Genomic DNA, 22,412 nt, shown 5'->3' on the forward strand with positions numbered 1-22,412 from the left:
TAAAAAGTGATCTTAATGCTTTCCTGTGTTGAATTTTTAATATGCGGGCTATGGAATTCCATTGACATTTTTAGCATATGATATTTGGGTGTTTTTAAATTGATAGAACACACTCGGAAATCTGTTAGGAGCCCTCCCTATAATTTTGATGCATGCTCAGGTTAGAGAACTTCTGCATTACTTTTGTCCAAGTTTGGCCAGTGGACATCTGATAGGCAACCAGCTGCTTCAAAGGGTGAGTTTCCTGACGTCTTAGTTTACATGCTCCTGTGCCTGTTGAACTTAGCAGTTGTATTACTTTGGTAATGGAGAGGGGGAAGAGAAAGCACTGTGTAATTTAACTTGGGGGAGAGGAGGCCGGGTAGAATGGTGCAGAATTCTGAGGGCAGCGTCGTAGCAGGTTAAGCCACGTCCTGCAGCACTGCATCCCATATGGGTGCTGGTCGAGTTCCGGCTGCCCCACTTCCAATCCAGCTCCCTGCTAACGCGCCTGGGAAAGAAGCCGAGGATGGCCCAAGTGCTTGGGCGCTTGCACCCACGTGGGAGACCCGGATGAGGCCATTCGGGGAGTGAACCAGTGGGTGGAAGACCTCTCTCCTCTCTCCCCCTACTCCCTCTCTCTTAACTCTGCCTTTCAAAAAAAATAAAAATAAAATAAAGCCCGGCCCTCTTATTCAAAGAGGTCTGAGCTGCAGCGTTTGTGCGGCAAGAACCGCGTCCCTTGGATGACAGACCATACCACAAACCTGCCAAGCCCAGCGTTTACTGAGTCCTGCGTTTCCTCCACCCCCGACCCCGGCACTGCCCGCTAAGAAAGCTCAGTAGCAATGACAACGTGCCCGGACACAAAGCCGGCGCCGCGGCACCGGCTCCCAGCGTGAGTGACAGCATGTGGGCGCAATGGCTATCTGGCGCTAGGAACCACCATGGCCCTGGTACTTGGCCGTAAACCGCCCTAAAACGGAGCCACTCGTTTCCCCGCCGAGCTGTGACACTCAAAGCCTCAGATCGCATCTTCCACACAACCTCCCAATGTTTACCTTCCCCATTCTCCAGTGCCGCAGCGGTCAGCGGCCAGCTGTCACCGCGCTCGCTGCGGCTCCAGCGCCCAGGGTCCCCGACGTCCACAGGCCCGCTCCCAGCTCTGCACGCGACAGTTCTTGGAACTTTCCATTAGCGCTCTGTTGACGATTTCTGTCAGAGGAACCAAGATAAACACAGGGCGAGCGGTAACCAGGGCAACCGGAGGCCGGGGCGGAAGGGGTGTGGTCTTGGGGCGGAAGGGGCGGGGACTCGACGTCGATTTCGTGGCGGGAAAGGCGGCTTTTGAAGGCCCTGAGTGCTGTCTGCCTTGGCTGCCCGTGGCAATGGAGTCGCAGCCCGAGAAGCGGGCGGCCGCCGAGCCCGCCGACTCGGGAGGGGAAGGCGGCGCGGGCGGGCTGCCGCAGGTCGCCGGTGGCCGCGCGACGCGCAGCGAGGACCGCGTGACGCTGCTGCTCAGGTGGATCCCCCGCGGTCGGCCCGGAGCTCTCACGCCTGGCTCCTAACGGCCAGGGTCCCGGCGGACGCTCGGGCACTCACTTTTTAGCTTGATTTTTGCTTTGAAAGGTCTTGGCTAATAAATCTCGCAGTCTTACTTTAAAAATTCCCTCCTACCTACTGTAAAATATTTAACTTTTTAGGCTGTAAGATCTTGTCCTTTTCCGCTAAGCAGCAATTATTCTTGTAGCGTGCAGCTTAGAGAATTGCTAGTCTCATTGGAAATAAAACATAAGTAACTTACCATAGACTCAGGGATTTGTCTGCTGCTTCTTAAAGAGGTGTTGAGTCACGAAGCAGTTTCGGACTTAAAATTCGTGCAAATGTTTGGTAAACGTAAGTTTTCTACCACTCTACCCACAGTTTTTCAACTTTTAAGTATGATTTTAGATTAAGTAGAATAGAACTAAGAAGCCTTTGCAAATAAATTATCTTCCAAGGATTAATTTTTTGTTAGTTTTCGGCCTTGCCTGAGGATGTTGCCATCTGTGTTTATAACTAGTTAGGTTCTCTTCAGGTTTCATCACTTTGGTTAACATTTTTTCTCTCGGTAGCGGTTTTCCTGAAGCTTCACTGGATTCTGGCCAAATCTTAACTTTTCTTCACAGATGCTGTTTTCCCATTGTGTTCCACTTTGTGTCTTACAGTTCTTTGTGCCCATTGGAAATAAAATGAGGCCAGAGTGGAAGACTTTAATGCTATTTTATTTATACTCATTTTCTTCTATCAGCTTCTGAAAAAGATCTTAGTTTATCAGATGACAATGAGTAAAACCTCAGTCAATAGATGAATGACTTCCTATTTTTTATCTGTCTTCAGGCTTCGAGCACAGATAAAACAACAACTCGTGGAATATAAATCGATGGTTGATGCAAGTATGTATTTTCATTTTCAAATACAGTTTTGGGAGCTTTGGTGATGAATAATACTGTATGGAAAAGAAAATCAGCTTTTCAAAAAAAATGTGTAGTGCAGCAAAATCGATATGCTGAGTGTGATCAAAGAAATGATGCTGTGGCAAGAGGGAGAGGCTGCTTGAGTTAGGATGAGGGAGATGGCTTCTCTGACAAGATGCTTTAGAACTGAGATCCCATGATAAAGAATGGCCTTCTTGTACGGTTCTGGGTTTTGGTATACAGATAATTCCATTTGTAAGGGATTATGACATCTGAAAATGCAGGTATATTTAATAGATCACACTATAGAATTTATTTAGTAATTTGAAAGGTAGAGTTACAGACAGAGAGGGAAAGAGAGAGGAAGAGATCTTCCATCTGCTGGTTTATTTTCCAAATGGCCCAATGGCCAGGGCTGGGCCAGGCCGAAGCCAGGAGCTTCCTCTGGGTCTTTAATGTGGGTGCAGGGCCCCAAGCACTTCGGCCATCCTCTGATGCTTTCCTAGGCACGTTAGCAGGGCGCTGAATCAGAAATGCAGCAGCTGGGACTTGAACAAGCACCTATATGGGATGCTGGCTTCGCAGGCAGCATTTTAAACCGCTATGCCACAGTGCTGACCCCTACACTAGAATTTCAAAGGCAGAATTACAGAGAGAAAGACCATCTTCAACTGCTTTCCCAGGCACATTAGCAGGGAGCTTGTTTGGAAGTGGAGCAGCCAGTACATGAAACCACACCCATATGGGATGTAGGCATCTTCACTACAGTGCCAACCCCCTAAAGGAGATTTAAAGCCACAGAAAATTTAATTGTAATTTTTGAAAGGAGATATTTATCTAAAATGAGTTCCTTTACCATTTAAAAAAAATTACTGAGATTTCATTGTCTAAAGATTGTTTCTTTTAACAATAAAGGCATCCATTTTAAGGATACAATTTGATGAATTTTGACAAAAATATACAAATATGTTACCACCACCACAATCAAAATGTAAAACATTTTTGTCTTACCCAGAAGTTCCCTGACCCACCATTAACCCCAGCAGTCACCAACTTGATCTTTTACTATAGATTTGTCTTCTAGAATTGCGCCGTCTGACAGGGTAGCAATTAGCCACATGTGGCTTTTTTTTTTTTTTTTTTTAATTTGACAGGTAGAGTGAGAGAGAGATGTCGCTTTTTAAAGTTAAATGAAATTTAAAAATTCAGTTATATAGTTATAGTTAATCACATATCAAATGCTCAGTAGCCACATGTAGCTAGTGGCTACCCTGTTGGACAGTGCAGATATCAAGTATTTCTATCATCAGAGAAAACGCCGGGCTGTTTTGTTGGTTCTATAGAGATATTTATCCCTACAGTAGCATTATACTGTCTTGATTGCTGCAGTTTTATGGTAGGTCTTTGTATCAGCTCCTATCAGTCTTCCAACTTTGTTCTCTTTTGTCAAAATTATTTGGACTTTTCTAGCTCCTTTGTCTTTCTAATTAGCTTATCAATTTCTGCAGAAATAAAGGCCTAATAGAATTTTGACTTGGATTTAGTTGAGATCTATAGGTCAATATGGGCAATATTGTTTTGTTTTGTTTTTTTTTTACTTTAAAAATTTTATTTATTTATTTATTTTTTTTTTGACAGGCAGAGTTAGACAGTGAGAGAGAGAGACAGAGAGAAAGGTCTTCCTTTTTTGTTGGTTCACCCCCCAAGTGGCCGCTACAGCCGGCGCGCTGCACTGATTCGAAGCCAGGAGCCAGGTGCTTCCTCCTGGTCTCCCATGCAGGTGCAGGGCCCAAGGGCCTGGGCCATCCTCCACTGCCTTCCCGGCCACAGCAGAGAGCTGGACCGGAAGAGGAGCAACCGGGACAGAATCCGGCGCCCCAACTGGGACTAGAACCCAGGGTGCCGGCGGTTTAGCACATGTACATAGTATACCCAGTTCAGTATTTAGCAATATTTAGTATAGAGGTCATTCACATATGTTGTTAAATTTTTCCTTAAGTATTACATGTTATTGAATGCCACTATCAATGACAATTCTAAAATTTTAATCTCCAATTACCTGTTGCTAATATGTGGACTTTTTACATTTAGTTTTTGACATTATTTATCTTGTTAGTTTTTTTATTTTAACTTTTTTTTTTTTTTTTTTAACAGGCAGAGTAGACAGTGAGAGACAGAGAGAAAGGTCTTCCTTTGCCGTTGGTTAACCCTCTAATGGCCGCTGTGGCCGGCGCATCTTGCTGATCCGAAGCCAGGAGCCAGGTGCTTCTGGTCTCCCATGCGGGTGCAGGGCCCAAGGACTTGGGCCATCCTCCACTGCCTTCCCAGGCCATAGCAGAGAGCTGACCTGGAAGAGGGCCCACCGGGATAGAATCTGGCACCCAACCAGGACTAGAACCCGATGTGCCAGCGCCGCAAGGCGGAGGATTAGCCTGTTAAGCCACGGCGCCGGCCTTATTTTAACATTCTAAAACTGTTCTCCCCAGTAAGGTAACCACTGATTCCATGTGGTTGTTGAACACTTGAAATGTAGTTACTCTTCATTGAGATGGGCTATAAATGTAAAATACAGGAAAAAAGAATAAAAAATATTTTGTTAGTAATTTTAAATCCATTGCATGTTGAAATAACACATTTTTCTTTTATAGCTTGTTAACCCTTTTGGGCAGCACTGTTCTAAAATGTTACTGACTTCAAAAAATTATTTATTTGTAGATGAAGAAAAAACTCCAGAACAAATCGTGCAAGAAAACCAAATTGAGGAGTATGTCATATTTTTATATTTCATTTGTGGTTTTAAAACTAAGATTTAATCATAGTATCTATATATAACATTGTGGTTTTTTTTCTTATTATTTTTCCAAATACTTTGTCATGCATGTACTGGGAAGTGCTTGATTTGAGATAGAGACATACATGTATGTGAGCAGTCTTTTTTTTTTTTTTGTTAAAGATTTATTTACTTATTTGAAAGTCGGAGTTACACAGAGAGAGAAGGAGAGGCAGAAGCAGAGAGAGTGCGAGGTCTTCCATCCACTGGTTCACTCCCCAAATGGCCACAATGGCCAGCCTGCACCAATCCAAAGCCAGGAGCCAGGAGCTTCTTCTGGGTCTCCCATGTGGGTGCAGGGGCCCAAGGGCTTGGGCCATCTTCTTCTGCTTTCCCAGGCCATAGCAGAGAGCTGGATTGGAAGTTGAGCAGCCAGGACTTGAACTGGTGCCCAAATGGGATGCCAGCACTGGTGGCTGCAGCTTTACCTGCTGTACCACAGCACTGGCTCCAAGCAATCACATTAACACTCTCTGGCCTCCCCACTTAGAAATATTGATCAAAGTAGCTCAGGAGACATCAGTTGAACAAATCTGTAAATATGCTTTGGTATGGTAAGTCTACAGGATGCTTTTTTCCCAATTATTTGAGAGGCAGAGAGAGAGAAAGTTCCCATCTGCTGGTTCACTCTGCAAATGCCCACAATGGGTGCCGCAGCTGGGACTGACACTGGAAGCCAGGAACTCATTCTAGGTCTCCCATGTGGATGGTAGGAACTCAGTTCTTGGAACTATCACCACAGCCTTTCAGGATCTGCATCAGCAGGAAGCCGGAGTCAGCAGCCAGGGCCAGGAATTGAACACAGGTGCTGTGATGGGGACCCAGGTGTCCTAACTAGTGTCTTAACCACAAGGCTAATTGGCCACCCCTAAGAACACTTACTGACAGAAAGTGTTCTACTTTTTTCAAAGGCTTATATTATACATTTATTTCAATAATGACTTTTTCCAACATTGCTGACTTTTTTTTTTTTTCATGTTTCTTTAATAGTAAAATTGAAGAACTGGAGAATGAAATTGAAGAGGTAAAAATTGCTTATGAAATGAAAAGTATTGCATTAAACAGGTAATTATTGTCTTTTAAATAGAAGCATGTGAAATTAATATAAAATGCCTATGGGGACAAGGCAGAGGGATTTTTTTTCACTATGCTAAATGAATTAGTTACTAAAATGATTATTAGATATTGGGCACACAAATTTGGAACTCCGAGAGAAAAGTTAGATTTTTCATTAATATCCCCATTTGAAGAAACTGTGTAGGATGAGGTTAATAAGGAAACTTCAGTCAAGGCATTGCAAGTGTGAGGTTAAATCCCTTTGGTGTTTGAAAGGATTATATGTATTCATTTATTCTAGTAACTGGAATAACTTATTAAAAGAATGACATTGAGTTCAGTGTGTGTATATATATATATATATATATAGTTTCAAAATTTATTTATTTGAAAGGCAGAATTTACAGAGAGAGTCAGGTAGAGAAAGAGACAGAGGGTTTCCATCACTGATTCTCTCCCTAAATGGCTGTTGCAGCCAGAGCTGGGCCAGTCCAAAGGCAGGAGCCAGGAACTTCTTCAGGTCTCCCACATGGATGCAGGGGTTCAAGCACTTGGGCCGTCCTTCGTTGCTTTTCCCAGGTGCATTAACAGGGAGCTGGGTTGAAAGTGGAGCAGCCATTCCTCCCTATGGGATGCTGCCGTCACAGGTGGCTACTTCACCTGCTGTTCCACAATGCCAGCCCTAGGTTCAAGTATATTTGTGGCTATAGGTTTAAACCTGTATTTTAAATGCATTCAACAAATATTTGGTTGCATATTATGCTAATCTTTGTGCTAGGGTTGATGTACAGCTGCAGTCATGCACACACACACTGGTGATTAAGTGATTGAGTCAGTGATAGGCCACATGCACAGTGGTGGTGTCATTAGATTCTTCTAGTGACGTGGGCCCGTCTTAGTGTTTGTCAGTGTATTCTGTAATGTTCACACGCCTAATGACATTTCTCAGAATGTATCCTTGTCATTGACCTGTGACCATAAATAAGACAAACACGGTCTCCTATGGACTTTATGAATGGCTTTAAGAGCCGTTCTTTGTATTACGGGCCTTCCCAGATAAATATCTGCATGTGCTTAATCAAAAAGTAGTTAAAGAAAGCTTTTTTAATTGCTCATGCACAGCAGAAAGGAAGAAATTACAATTTCTGATTTGATTGCCTGTTTATTTTTGCTTATTTATTAATTATTGGAGTTTAAAAGTAATCACAGCTGGCGCCGCGGCTCACTAGGCTAATCCTCCGCCTGCAGCACCAGCACCCTGGGTTCTAGTCCCAGTTGGGGCGCCGGATTCTGTCCCGGTTGCTCCTCTTCCAGTCCAGCTCTCTGTTATGGCCCGGGAAGGCAGTGGAGGATGGCCCAAGTGCTTGGGCCCTGCACCTGCATGGGAGACCAGGAGAAGCACCTGGCTCCTGGCTTCGAATCAGTGCAGCACGCCGGCTGTGGCAGACATTTTGGGGGTGAACCAGTGGAAGGAAGACCTTTCTCTCTGTCTCTCTCTCACACTGTCTAACTCTGCCTGTCAAAAAAAAAGTAATCACAGCAGCATGTTTTAAAGTTCGTGGTCGAGTATGACTTTATATTACCTCAGTCTTCCCTGGTTTTTCATCCATGTGGTGATCCCTGTAATGCCTTCTTGCTTCCCTTGTGTGAAGGGAATGGCTTACAGAGCTTATCCAGCCCAGGATGGATTGCAGGTCCAGTTAGCCTCAGCCTGGCTGTGCACAACCATGTGAAACAGCCCCAATTAACATGGGATTGTTTCATATTGTATATGATCTATTTTTTTAAGGTTTATTTTATTTATTTGAAAGGCAGAGTTACAAAGTAGAGAGGAGACAGAGAGAGAGTGTGATCTTCCATCTGCTGATTCACTCCCCAAATGGCTGCAATGGCCAGGGCTGGGCCCAACCATAGCCAGGAGCTAGGAGCTTTATCTGGGTCTCGCATGTGGGTACAGGGGCCCAAGCATTTGGGCCATCTTCTGCTGTTTTCCCAGACACATTATCAGGGAGCTGGATTGGAAGCATAGCAGCCACTTCTTGAACCAGCCCCTATATGAGATGCTGGCATTGCATGTGGTGGCTTAACCCACTACACCACAATGCTGGTCCTGTGTTAATCCATTTCTCAAAGTGTTCCCCATACAATACTCTTTGAAAACTTACTTCTATATTTTATCTATTGCTAATGGGAAATCAATTTTGAGGTTGTCTTAAAATTGTTTTAATGTACCATAAGTGTTATTCATATTTTATAATAAAAAAATTTTTGTCTCTCATAGGATACAACGTTCAACTGCACTTCAAAATAACCTGGAAAATATCGATGCCAAGAATAGGTACGACTATTTGTTTGGATTTAATAAGAATAGGAATAATAAGAGAGATCTGCACAATGACTTTAGTTTTGTGTTTTGTGAAAATTTCTTTTTTAATTATTTATTTTTATTTATTTGAAAAGCAAAAACCATAGGTAGAGATAGAGATGTCTTCCATCTACTGGTTCACTTCCCAAATGCCTATAACATCCAGGGATGGGCCAGGCTGAATCCAGAGGTCAGGAACTCCATCCAGGTCTCCTATGTGGGTGGTAGTGACTCGGGTACTTGAGCCATCATCACTGCCTCCCAGAGTGTGCACTAGCAGGATCAGAAGCAGAGGTGGGAATCAAACCTAGACATTCCATTATGGTCTGCAGGCATCCCAAGTAGTTGCCTAACTCACTGGGCCACAGTACCCATCCCTGAGCGTTTCTTTTTAATTTTCTATCACTGCCAACCACCTTTATCTGGGGAATAAGAAAAATGACGGAAGTTTTGTAGGCCTTCCTCAGAATTACAGATTTCAGAGCCCTGTTGACATCTTATTCTGTATGGATCACAGCCATAAGAAGCAGTAAGTTTTATCCAGACAGTCTGAAAAATTTGAGAAATGTTTTAAAGGGCCAGCGCTGTTGCGTAGCAGGTAAAAGCCACCAACATGTAGTGCAGGCATCCCATAAGGGCACTGGTTTGAGACCTGGCTGCTCCACTTATGATATAGCTCTCTGCTATAGCTTGGGAAAGTAGTAGAAGGTGGTCCAAGTCCTTGGGCCACTGCACCCACATGGGAGACCCAGAAGAAGCTCCTGGCTCCTGGCTTCGGATTGGTGCAGGCTGGCCGTTGTGGCCATTTGGGGAGTGAATCAGTGGATGGAAGCTCTCTCTCTCTCTCTTTCTCTCTCTCTCTGGCACTCTGCCTCTGCCTCTGCTTCTCTGTAACTTTGCCTTTCAAATAAATAAGTAAATCTTAAAAAAAAAAAACCAAAACTTTAAAAGTTAACATTTGTTCAGTATTAACTATAAGCCAGGAACAATACTACTATCTTTATTTCATCCAACCACAATTTGGTGAAATAGAAAATATACTCCCCATTTTTCATTGCTAGAAATTAATTTGTTCAAATTAAACAGTTTACCAGGGAATATAAAATAAAGCTTCTGGCAGCCAAGGGCATCTAAAACCTAGTCCTGAGAATCTGGCCCCAGGATACTTACTTGAGATCTTACCTCCTAAGTCTCTAAAACCCTTGTGATAGGGTGAGCAGCTTGAGATGCTCACATCCCATATCAGAGTGTCTGGTTCAGGCCCAGCTCTGCTTTCTCTCCAGCTTCCTGCTAATTATTGCACATCCTGGAAGCAGCAGGTAATGGCTCAGGTACTTGAGTCTCTGCCACCCATGTGGAAGACACAAGTGGAGTTCCTGGCTCCTAGTTTCAGCCTGGCACAGTCCTGGCTGTTGCAGGCATTTGGGGAAAAAAAACAGAGGATGAACTGTCTCTCTCTCCCTCTCACACACACACACTCTCTCTCTCTCTTCCCCTCCTCCCCTCCCCCAATGCCGTCATTCTACCTTTCAAATAAGTAAAAATAAATAAATACAAATCTTATGATACAGGACTGCCTTCCATTAGCAACAGAAAAGTTCTAAGATGGATGTGGACGCTTCTCATTTCTGGGGCTTAGCCCACATTGTTATGCATTCTCCCTGTACCCCAGCAAAGGCCCAGATTACATAGGTTTGGGCTCTGTGAACTATTGCTCCCCCATAAAAGGAAAGCTTAACAATCGGACTTGCCCCAAATGGTAGAGTTAGAAACGTGCCAGGGGATTCCAATTCAGTCCCATCAAGGTGGCATGTACGAATGCCATCTCACTAGTCCAAGTGATCAATTTCTGTTCACAATTGATCATAATGATAGGACTAAGAGTTGAAGGGATCACATAAACAAGACTAGTGTCTGCAAATACTAACTGATAGAATAAAAAAGGGAGAGAACGATCCAACATGGGAAGCGGGATACACAGCAGACTCATAGAATGACAGATGTCCTAAATAGCACTCTGGCCTCAGAATCAGCCCTTAAGGCATTTGAATCTGGCTGAAGAGCCCATGAGAGTATTTCAGGCATGGAAAGCCAAGACACTCTGGCCAAAAAAAAAAAAAAAAAAAGACCTAAATGAAAGATCTCTGTGAGTGAGATCACAGTGGAAAGAACAGGTCATCAGAGAAGGAGGTGCCTTTCTCTGAAGGGAGGAGAGAACTTCCACTTTGACTATGATCTTGTCTAAATATGATCAGAGTCGGCAAACTCAAAAGGCTTCCACAGCCTTGGCAACTCATGACAAGACCCTAGGGTGATTACTGATGCCATAAACAAAAATGTCAACTTGTTACCAACAGGAGTCACTGTGCACTTACTCCTCATGTAGGATCTCTGTCCTTAATGTACTGTACATTGTGATTTAAAGCTATAACTAGTACTCAAACAGTATTTTTTCACTTTGTGTTTCTGTGTGGGTGCAAACTGTTGAAAGCTTTACTTCATATATGCTTAATTGATCTTCTGTATATAAAGATAATTGAAAATGAATCTTGATGTGAATGGAAGAGGAGAGGGAGCCGGAGAGGGGAGGGTTGCGGGTGGGAGGGAAGTTATGGGGGGGAAAAAGCCATTGTAATCCATAAGCTGTACTTTGGAAATTTATATTCATTAAATAAAAGTTAAAAAAAAAATAAAAAAAGGAAAGCTTAAAACATTCTTGAGTTGAAGGGGTAGGGTACAGGACAGAGTCATCATATCGACACCCAAAGACAGCAGAAAGCTAAAACCGGCTGAGGCAGTGGCTTTACCAGGTTTTGTAGTTTACACCTGCTAAAAAAAAAAAAAAAAATGGGGGGCTGGTATTGTGCCATAGCAGGTTAAGCTGCTGCCTGCAATGCCAGCATCCCGTATGGGTGCTGGTTCAAGTACTGGGTTCTCCATTTCTGATCTAGCTCACTGATAATGGCCTGGGAAAAGCAGCCCAAGATGGCCCAAGTGGTTGGGCCTCTGCTACCTACACGGGAAACCAGATGAAGCTCCTGGCTCCTGGCTTCAGCCTGGCTTAGCCATGGCTGTATGGCTGCTTGGGGAGTCTGGTGCCTTGCCCAGTTCTTGCATGTAGTAAACACTCAGAAATATTTATTGAGGACATGAGGAGGATTATTCCTTCAAACTAAATGTTTTATTCTGTTTTCTGTTGGTATTAGTGACTGCCACAGACTAAGTAATTTATAAAGAATACAGGTTTACAAAGCTCGTGGTTCCAAAGGCTAGAAGGTCCCAAGGATGTAGTGCCAGCATCTGGGGAGGGCCTTCTTGCTGCTGCATAACACAGCAGAGGGCATCACAGCACGAGACCGAGCAAGAGTGCTAGCCCAGGTTCTCGCCCAGTTTTCACCACGCCACCAACGCCATCCCAAGAGCTCTACCCTCATGACTGCCTCTAATTACAAATTACCTCCCAAAGGCCCTCTCTAAATACCCTTAGCATATGAATTCCTAACACATGAGCTTGGGGGGAAACATTCGAACATAGCACTATTCTATATGATAGTGTAGTGGTGGATACTGATCTTTAATGTAAACTGTGGGCATTGTCGTGGTGCAGGTTCGTCAGTTGTGACAGATGCACCTCCCTGGTGTGGCATGCCAGTAACGAAGGAGGCTGTGTGTGTGTGGGACTAGAGGGCACGTGGGGAGTCTCGGTATCTTCTCACCTTTGCTGTGTACTTAAAATGCTCTAAAAATTAAATAATTAAAAAAAATTATTAATTTACTTGAGAGGCAGAGTTACAGGGAGAGGAAAAGACAGAGAGGTCTTCCATCCACTGGCTCACCCTCCAGATGGCAGCAATGGCCGGAACTGTGCTGAGCTGAAGCCTGGAGCCAGGAGCTTTTTCTGGGTCCTCCAAGTGGGTGCAGGGGCCCAAGCACGTGAGCCATTTTCTGCTTTCTCAGGCCATCAGCAGGGAGCTAGATTAGAAGTGGAGCAGCCAGGACTTGAACCAGCACCCATGTAGGATGTGGGTGCCACAGGCAGTGCATAACCTACTATGCCACAACACTGGCTCCCTAAATTATGTTTTTAAAAATCAGCTTATAATAAGTTAGTAGGGCTTTTTTCTCTCTACACATGAAATTTTTATAAATGTTCCTACATTCTTTAACTCAATATTATTCTTTGTGATCAGAAATTTTTCTAGGAAAACATCTCTAATAGAAAATTAGTTTACATTAAACTTGCAGATTTTTGTAAAACAATAACTTTCTAATGAAGTATACAATGGATTTAGTGAAGGTAAGTATATTCTAATTTATAACTTCACTAATAGAGATTTTTTATTTTTAATTGAGTTAACACATCATATTTTTGTTTCCTTTTCAGTGAATTCATGGATAATATGAAACAAATATTAAAGCTAAATAAACTAATAATAAGATCACAGAAGGTAAATTTGCACATTGGGCTTCACATGCATTTTCATGATTTCAGTAACAATTTAACTGGTAACTATTATATACGATTGAAGAGGGTTGCCCATAGGGACTGGTCTGACTAGAATTCATGCTCCTTAGGTTCTTTTTTTTTGCCAGGCAGAGTTAGACAGTGAGAGAGAGAGAGAGACAGAGAGAGAGTTATAGATAGTGAGAGAGAGACAGAGAGAAAGGTCTTCCTTCTGTTGGTTCACTCCCCAAATGACTGCTACGGCCAGAGCTGCTCCGATCCAAAGCCAGGAGCCAGGAGCTTCTTTCCTGGTCTCCCATGCGGGTGCAGGGCCCAAGCACTTGGGCCATCCTCCATTGCCTTCCTGGGCCACAGCAGAGAGCTGGACTGGAAGAAGAGCAACCAAGACAGAACCCAGCACCCCAACCAGGACTAGAACTGGAAGTGGTGGGTGCCACAGGCGGAGGATTAGCCTAGTGAGCCACAGTGCCGGCCAGGTTCTTTTTTTTTAAAAAGCTGTATTTTATTTATTTGAGAGGCAGAGTTAGAGGAAGAGACAGAGACAGAGGGTTTTCATCCACTGGCTCACTCCCCAGATAGCCAGGGCTGGGCCAGGCCAAATCCAGGAGCTTCTTCTGGGTCTCCCACGTGGGTGCACAGGCCCAAGCATTTGGGCCATCTTCTGCGGCTTTCCCAGGTGCATTAGCAAAACATGAACTGATTGAAAGGACTCAATGATTTAATTATTATACATTCATTCTTAAGTAATGTGCTTTATTTTATTTATTTATTTATTTATTTTTTGACAGGCAGAGTGGACAGTGAGAGAGAGAGAGAGACAGAGAGAAAGGTCTTCCTTTGCCGTTGGTTCACCCTCTAATGGCCGCCACGGTAGCGCGCTGCGGCCGGCGCACCGCGCTGTTCCGATGGCAGGAGCCAGGTGCTTATCCTGGTCTCCCATGGGGTGCAGGACCCAAGCACTTGGGCCATCCTCCACTGCACTCCTTGGCCACAGCAAGTAATGTGCTTTAATTTCTATTTTTAATAGGAATCTCGAAGTTTACAGAGAAAACGGCTTGAGATCAGAAAGAAGAGATTGGGTATGTAGAATGCTTTTTTTTTTCTTTTTGGCTGAACATATTTCACTTACTTTAGCGACTAACACAGCCAGCTCTCTCAACCACTAAGAGATTTCTTAATTTTCAAAGGTTCTTAAAATTTTGTGCATACAAATTTAACAAGTAGGCTATGAAATGCAATCTGCTTTTTTATTTTTGTTGCTTTATAACTTTAACCCACAAAATTATTAGTTTCTGAGGACTTTGTCCTCAGCTTTGTGGTGCAGTGGGTTAAGCTGCTGAATGCCATATCAGAGCACCGGTTCTAGTCCTGCTTTTCCGCTTCCAATCCAGCTCTCTGCTAATGTACCTGAAAAAGCAGCAGACAATGGCTCACATACTTCATCCTCTGCTACCCACATGAGACACCTGGATATAGTTCCTGGCTCCTGGCTTCAGCCTGGCCCAGAAGTGGCTATCTTAGCCATTTGGGGAGTGAACCAACAGATGAAAGATCTCTCTTCCTCTGTCTTTCTGTCACTTTTTCTCTGCTTGATGCTGCTCTGCTCTTCAAATAAATAAATCTTTAAAAATGATATTTTTTTTTTAGATTTTATTTCTTTGAGAGGTAGAGTTACAGATAAAGAGAGGGAAAGACATAGGGAGAGGTCTTCCATCTGCTGGTTCACTCCCCAGATGGCCACAACGGCCCATCCGAACCCAGGAGCCTGGAGCTTCTTCCAGATCTCCCACACGGGTGCAGGACCCAAGCACCTGGGCCATCTTCAGCTGCTTTCATACCATAGCAGAGAGCTGGATTGGAAGAGGAGCAGCCAGAACTAGAACCGGTGTCCATATGGAATAACAGTACCACAGGCAGAGGTTTAGCTCACTTCATCAGAGCACTAGCCCCAAAAGATTTTTGTCTCTTGAGTAAAATAACCAGGAAATGTTCTGTTTCATAATTTTTCTTGATCCTTATTTATGGAGTCATCATATGTATTATTTTATTTTAATCTATTAGATTTAAAAAAAGCTTCAGAAAGTAAGCTTTTAGAAATACAGACTGAAAAGAACAAACAGAAAGAAGATTTGGACAGTATGGAAAATTCAGACAAGATAAAGACCATACAACAAAACCTACAGATGGAGATAAACATAACTACAGTCATTCAACATGTGTTCCAGGTAACATAAATTAGGGAGGGTGGTAATTGATGCTATTACAATATTGACTTACCTTCAATAAGTTAGTCTCTCTTTTTTTTTTTTTTGTGGGGCCAGCACTGCGGTGTGGGTTTTTTTGTTTGTTTTAAGATGTATTTATTTATTTGAGTGGCAGAGTTACAGAGAGGGAGAGATGGAGAGAGAGGTCTTCCATCTGCTGGTTCACTCCCCAAATGGTTGCAACAGCTGGAGTTGAGCCAACCCAAAGCCAGGACAGGAGCTTCTTCCAGGTCTCCTATGTGGGTGCAGGGACCCAAGGACTTGGGCCATCTTCTGCTGCTTTCTCAGGTGCATCAGCAGAGAACTGGACCTGATGTAAAGCAGCCAGAACTGGAATTGCTGCCCATATGGAATGCTGGCTTCTCAGGCAGTTGGCTTAACCTGTTGTACAACACTGGCCCCGGCATTAGACATTAGTCAATGGAACAAATTTTTGCAGCTCTGGGAGCAAAATTTTACTTTTCCTTGGCATGTGTCCTTCATGCTGACTTGAGACTTCTATGGTTTTTTTATTACTTGATATATATATATATATATATATTTTTTTTTTTTTACAGGCAGAGTGGACAGTGAGAGGGAGAGAGACAGAGAGAAAGGTCTTCCTTTGCTGTTGGTTCACCCTCCAATGGCCACCGCAGCTGGTGCGCTGCAGCCGCGCACTGCGCTGATCCGAAGGCAGGAGCCAGGTGCTTCTCCTGGTCTTCCATGGGGTGCAGGGCCCAAGCACTTGGGCCATCCTCCACTGCACTCCCGGGCCACAGCAGAGCTGGCCTGGAAGAGGGGCAACCAGAACAGAATCCGGTGCCCCGACCAGGACTAGAACCCGGTGTGCCGGCGCCGCAAGGCAGAGGATTAGCCTATTGAGCCACGGCACTGGCCATTACTTGATTTTTTCATAGCCTATAAATTTTTAGGCCCATAGTACTGCTATCCTAATATTAATTTTGACTTAATGAACTCATTGGCTAACTTTAGGAGCTCTGTTTATTCCTAAAATGAGGCCGTAGGAGTTCAGTCATGTTTGAATGCTTACTTACTTCCATCCACTCTTATAAATTTGACTGGCTTATTATACACCAGCCCTCTTTCATTTATTGCAGCAGGAATGTGCCTAAAACTACAGTTTTTAGTATGTTTATTTTTTTTAATATATTTCCTAGTTGACACATAGTTTATGGGATACGAACTGGCATTTCAATATAAATACAGTGTACAATAGTCAGATCAGAGTAATTAGCATATCTGTCACCCCAGCTATCACATTTGTCATCTCTTTGTGTTGAAACTTTTAAAATCCTATTAGCTATTTTGAAATACTCAATTGTTATCAACCATTGTTATCCTACTGAGCTATAGAATATTAGATTATTAGAATATTCTTCCTAGGGGTGGGTGTTCTGGTACAGTGGGTTAAGCTACTGCTTGGGGCACCCACATCCTGTATCAGAGTGCCTGGCCTAGCTCTAGGTATTGCAGGCATTTGGGAAGTAGACACTGGACAGAAGATCTCTCTGTCTCACTCTGCCTTTCAAATAAAAATAAATAAATTAATTAATTAAGACTTTTAGTAGTATGGATATTTTAACAATATTATTTCTTCCAGTCTATGAACATGAATACTTTCCCATTTTTATGTGTGTCCTCTTCAATTTCTGTCATCAGTGTTTTGTAATTATGGCTATCTCTTATTTCCCAGGTTAAATTTATTTCTAGGATTTTTTTTTTTTTGTAAGCTATTGTTAATGGGATTTCTCTCAGCATTTTTGTTGTTGTATAAAAAATCTTTCATGTGTATTGATTTTTTTAAAAAAGATTTTTATCTTTATTTGAAAGGCAGAGAGATTATTGATCCCCTTGGTTCACTTGATTCACATCCATTTGGTTCTCTCCCCAAATACCTGCAAAAACCAGGACTTGGGGGCCAGCATTGTGGCACAGCAGGTTAAGCCACCAGATTGGTTCAAGTCCCAGCTCCCTGGCTACTGCACCTGGAAAAATAGTGGAATATAACCCAAGTGCTTGTGCTCCTGCCACCCACGTGGGAGACCCTGAGGGAGTTCATGCCTCCTGGCTCCTGGCTTCAGCCTGCTGAGTGTCAGTGTTACAGCCATTTGGGAAGTGAGCCAGCACTCTCTCTCCTACTCCCTCTATTTCTGTCACTCTGCCTTTCAAATAAATAAATAAATAAATCTTTTTTAAAAATAAAGAGGAGGAGAAAAAATAGGATTGAACCAGGCCACAGCCAGAAGCCAGAAATTCAGTCCAGGTCTCTCACATAGATTATAAGGATCCAAATACCTGAACCGTCCACCTGCTGCCTCTCACAGTGCACATTAACGAGAAGCTAGATCAGAAGTGGGAGGAGGCCGTGTCCCAAGCAGTGGGTTAACCACTGTACCAAATGCCTGCCCTTTGTATTAATTTTCTCTCCGCAACTTTAATAAATTATTAGCCAATTATAATAATCTTTAGTGAAGTCTTTAGGTTTCTCTATTTAGAATGATTTGACTACAAAAAGGGAAAATTTGACCATGTCTAATATTTTATGCCTAACAATAATATACTTATACACAAATCTGTTTTAACATTATTCCAGTCAGTATCATTGAGTCATAGTTTTTCAAAGAGAAAAATCATAATTTTAATTAATTATAACCCTAGTCATTTCTCCATTATCTAACACAAAAATATTCTTCACTGTTTTTAGGGACTTTAAACTTCATCAGGGCTAAGAACCAAGTACTTTTACCTCTTCTGAAAATGCGACATATTACTTCTGCTTAAATTGTTTTCACTATAAATGCAAAATGAACTGTGTACCTCACACAGCTTCTGTCTTTCTCCTCGAATCTAGGATAGCACTGCCAAGTGTCTGTAATAGGTAAAATGTATTCATGGAAACTGCTAATACATTTTTTATTTAATTTAAATTTTAATTAGTTTTTTAACAGAATCAATGTGGTTGTATATACAATTCTAAGAACATAAAAATATTTCTCTCCTCCCTCTCCAACCTCCTTCTCTCTCACTTCCACCGTTCTTTCTGCTCCATTTCTTTCTGCCTTTTTTTTATTTTTTGGGTTTTTTTTTTTGTTTTTGTTTTCTTAAAGATTTATTTTATTTATTTGAAAGACAGAGTTACAGAGAGAGAGAGAGACAGAGAGAGAGAGATGCTGGTTCACTCCCCAAATGGCTGCAATGGCCAGAGCTGAGCTGATCCAAAGCCAGGAGCCAGGAGCCAGGAGCTTCTTCTGGGTCTCCCATGTGGGTGCAGGAGCCCAAGGACTTGGGCCACCTTCTACTATCCCAGGCCATAGAGAGAGCTAGATCAGAAGTAGAGCAGCCGGGACTTGAACCAGGGCCCACGTGGGGTTCTAGTGCTGCAGACCAGGACTTTAACCTGCTGTGCCACAGCACCGGCCCCATTTATTTTTAGTTTTTGAAATAATATATTTTAAATTCACATTACAAGTGGAAAATGCAGTGTGAAATGTAGGATAATAAAATGCCAGATAATTTTAAAAAACATTTACATTACAGTAAAAAGGCTTAATACTTTACTGAATAAGAAGTTTAACAGGTAAAAAGCAAAAAGATCTTACTTTACTGGAAATACAGACAGTGGCTATAAACAATAATTGAATGGAAAAATGACCTGGGGCCCTTGGGTCACAGAAGGTTAAGCCTCTGCTTGCAGTGCCGGCATCTCATCTGGGCGCTGGTTTGAGACCCAGCTGCTCCACTTCCCATCCAGCTTCCTACTAATGCCACGGGAAAAGCAGTGGAGGATGGCTCTAGTGCTTGGGCCCTTGCACTCATTGGAGACCCAGATGAAGCTCCTGGCTCCTTGGCTTCGGCCTGGCCCAGCCCCAGCTGTTGCAGCCATCTGGGGAGTAAACCAGCAAGCAATGGAAGCCCTCTTTGTCTCTTCTTTCTCTCTGCAACTCTGCTTTTCAAGTAAATAAAGTAAATATTTATAAAAATATAACAAGGCTATTTTTGTTATACAAGCTTTCTTTTTTCTTTGTTTTGCTTGTTTTTTAAATGTTAGCTCCCACATATAAGGGAGAACATGTAGTATTTGCCTTTTTGGGTCCTTGATCCTTTTTAGCAACTGCTATGAACATTGTTAATATCCTCTAGCATCGTGGAGATCAAAGCTAAAAGTAGGGATGAAGATCTCAAGAAAGTACAACAATTTTTTCTCATTATCACAGAAGTACACATCTCATAAGTGAAAGAGGATTTTTGGGCCGGCGCCGCAGCTCACTGAGCTAATCCTCTGCCTGCGGCGCCGGTACCCCAGATTCTAGTCCTGGTTGTGGCGCCGGATTCTGTCCCAGTTGCTCCTCTTCCAGTCCAGCTCTCTGCTGTGGCCCAAGAGGGCAGTGGAGGATGGCCCAAGTGCTTGGGCCCCTGCACCCGCCTGGGGGACCAGGAAGAAGCACCTGGCTCTTGGCTTCGGATCAGCACGGCGCTGGCCGTAGCAGCCATTTGAGGAGTGAACCAACGGAAGGAAGACCTTTCTCTCTGTCTCTCTATCTCTCTCACTGTCTAACTCTGCCTGTCAAAAAAAGAAAGAAAGAAAAAAAAAAAAAGGAAAGTGAAAGAGGATTTTTAAAAATTTTGTTAAATTTTTTAAAGTACTTATTTATTTATTTATTTATTTATTTTTTGTAGAACCTCATTTTGGGGAGTAAAGCTAATTGGGCAGAGGATTCTGCTTTGAAGGAAATTGTTCTTCAACTTGAGAAGAATCTCACCAGGATCTAATGAGAATTCTCGTGTGGCATTTTTGGTTTTGTCTTTGATGTGTCATTTAAATACCAGATTTCAAGAAAACTCTGTTTTGGGAACTATTCTAATACTCAATTTTTTTTTAGCTTGAGTCAATAATATGAAAACTGTGTTTTAAATATGCTAATTAAAGTTACTGGTACACTACTAAAAAACCCTGAAATCCTATCCTTGAAAGGAAGATGTTTGGTCCAGCTTTGCAATGAATATGTACATTTTTCTATAACATTCCTGGCCAGTCCTAATTCTTACTATGAATACATTTGTGCATTTGACACACCAAAATATTAGAAAAGTATATCCAATGTGTTAGCAGTTTGTAGTAATTTTTTATAGTAGAATTGTAAGTGACTCTTTCTGTACTTAGTATGTATTACTTTTATGTTAAGAAATAAAAGGAATAAATGTTACTTATTAATTTAAAAATAGAATTTGCTTCTTTTTATAGCATCCCATCATATTTTTGGAAAATTCTAATTTTGACCTCAATTATGAGGTTCATTATTACAGGTAATGTAGTTTTTCAACATTCCTTTTGGAGGAAATTTAAACTTGAAAAGATGCACTGCAATAGATAATAGCATTTGAAATCTGATTTAATAACAAATACAGAGATTTTCCTATATTCAAATTATAAACACACTTTTCTTTGGAATATTTATAGCTTCATTTCATTTGTTTTGATAAATCATAATTTGTGTGTAGTTTTACTCTTTGTCCCATAGGCTATTTTCAACATAAATTGTAAAGTGGGTTATATATATATATTTTTAAGATTATTATTATTATTTTTTTTTTTTTGACAGGCAGAGTGGACAGTGAGAGAGAAAGAGACAGAGAGAAAGGTCTTCCTTTGCCGTTGGTTCACCCTCCAATGGCTGCTGCGGCCAGTGCGCTGCGCTGATCCGAAGGCAGGAGCCAGGTGCTTCTCCTGGTCTCCCATGGGGTGCAGGGCCCAAGCACTTGGGCCATCCTCCACTGCACTCCCGGGCCACAGCAGAGAGCTGGCCTGGAAGAGGGGCAACCAGGACAGAATCTGGCGCCCCAGCCAGGACTAGAACCCGGTGTGCCGGCGCCACAGGTGGAGGATTAGCCTGTTGAGCCGTGGCGCCGGCTAGATTATTTATTTATTTTTAAAGATTTGTTTATTTATTTGAAAGTCAGAGTTAGACAGAGAAAGAGACAAAGAGAGAGAGAGGTCTTCCATTCACTGGTTCTCTCCAGATGGCCGCCAACAGCTGAAGCTGCGCCAATCTGAAGCCAGGAGCCAGGAGCTTCTTCCGGGTCTCCCAGAAGGTGCAGGGGCCCAAAAACTTGGGCCATCTACTGCTTTCCCAGGCCAGAGCAGAGAGCTGGATCAGATGTGGAGCATCTGGGACTTGAACCGGTGCCCATATGGGATGCCGGCACTGCAGGCAGCAGCTTTACCCGCTTCGTCACCACACCGGCCCCTCTACTGCTCTTTTAAATGAATAAATAAATACATCTTTACAAAATTTCTGTTTGGAAGATGTAGACACTGACCAGGTCCAAAACCACTGAGGAGAGTAGTCTCCTACAGCGAGAGGGTGTTGGAAAGAAAATGGATGTTTGCTCAGGAAAGCTCCCAGACACACAACAATCTACCATATCCAGCTGTCTTGGCCATAAACATTAACTTCCCTTCTGCCTGTCAGAGGCACTTACCTTGTCCCCAGGAAGATAGATAGTCACAGCACTGTCCAAACATGACATTATTTCAGAGTTCAGGATCTCAAGGTGGACTTTTATATCAGGCCTCAAGAGAGACGTAGGAACTACACAGACAAGTTACATCGCCTCACGCATCCAGCCTGCAGTGGGAAAGGTCAGGGTGATTCTCCAGTATTGCCTAGCAAATGATAGGGGAGTTTACTCTCCCTTTATCTAACCAACCCTGGCCATTTCTGAAGTGGGCACTGGAGAGTGTGCCCTTGTGAGCAGCCTTCTCGGTGTGAGGACCCCAAATCTTGAATAGTCTTATTTATTTGAAAGAGAGGAGAGGCAGAACCTTCCATCTGCCAGTTCACTCCCCCAAATGTCTGCAACAACTGGGGCTGAGTCCAGCTGAAGCCAGGGGCCTGAAACTCCAATGGGTCTTCCACGTAGATAGCAGGGTCCCAAGCACTTGGGCCATCTTCTGCTGCTTTCCCAGGCACATTAACAGGGAGCTGGATCAGAA

General features: G+C 42.9%; 1 protein-coding gene across 1 annotated transcript; it reads left to right on the plus strand.

Moving 5' to 3' along the window:
- Positions 1-1,306: 1,306 nt before the first annotated feature.
- CENPH (centromere protein H) lies at positions 1,307-20,576 on the plus strand. Its single transcript, XM_062211807.1, has 9 exons — positions 1,307-1,501; positions 2,359-2,414; positions 5,151-5,199; positions 6,256-6,330; positions 8,603-8,659; positions 13,071-13,134; positions 14,179-14,230; positions 15,213-15,376; positions 20,096-20,576. The coding sequence occupies exons 1-9, from the start codon at positions 1,368-1,370 to the stop codon at positions 20,186-20,188; spliced, it is 744 nt and encodes a 247-aa protein (XP_062067791.1). The 5' UTR covers positions 1,307-1,367; the 3' UTR covers positions 20,189-20,576.
- Positions 20,577-22,412: the final 1,836 nt, after the last annotated feature.

This window comes from Lepus europaeus, chromosome 15, assembly GCF_033115175.1.
Source record: "Lepus europaeus isolate LE1 chromosome 15, mLepTim1.pri, whole genome shotgun sequence".
Classification (NCBI taxonomy): Eukaryota; Metazoa; Chordata; class Mammalia; order Lagomorpha; family Leporidae; genus Lepus; species Lepus europaeus.

Coding starts and splice junctions, on each gene's coding strand:
- CENPH (XM_062211807.1), top strand. CDS start 1,368: ATGGAGTCGCAGCCCGAGAAGCGGGCGGCCGCCGAGCCCGCCGACTCG. Junction 1,502..2,358: donor CGCGTGACGCTGCTGCTCAG/GTGGATCCCCCG, acceptor ATCTGTCTTCAG/GCTTCGAGCACAGATAAAAC. Junction 15,377..20,095: donor TCATTCAACATGTGTTCCAG/GTAACATAAATT, acceptor TATTTTTTGTAG/AACCTCATTTTGGGGAGTAA.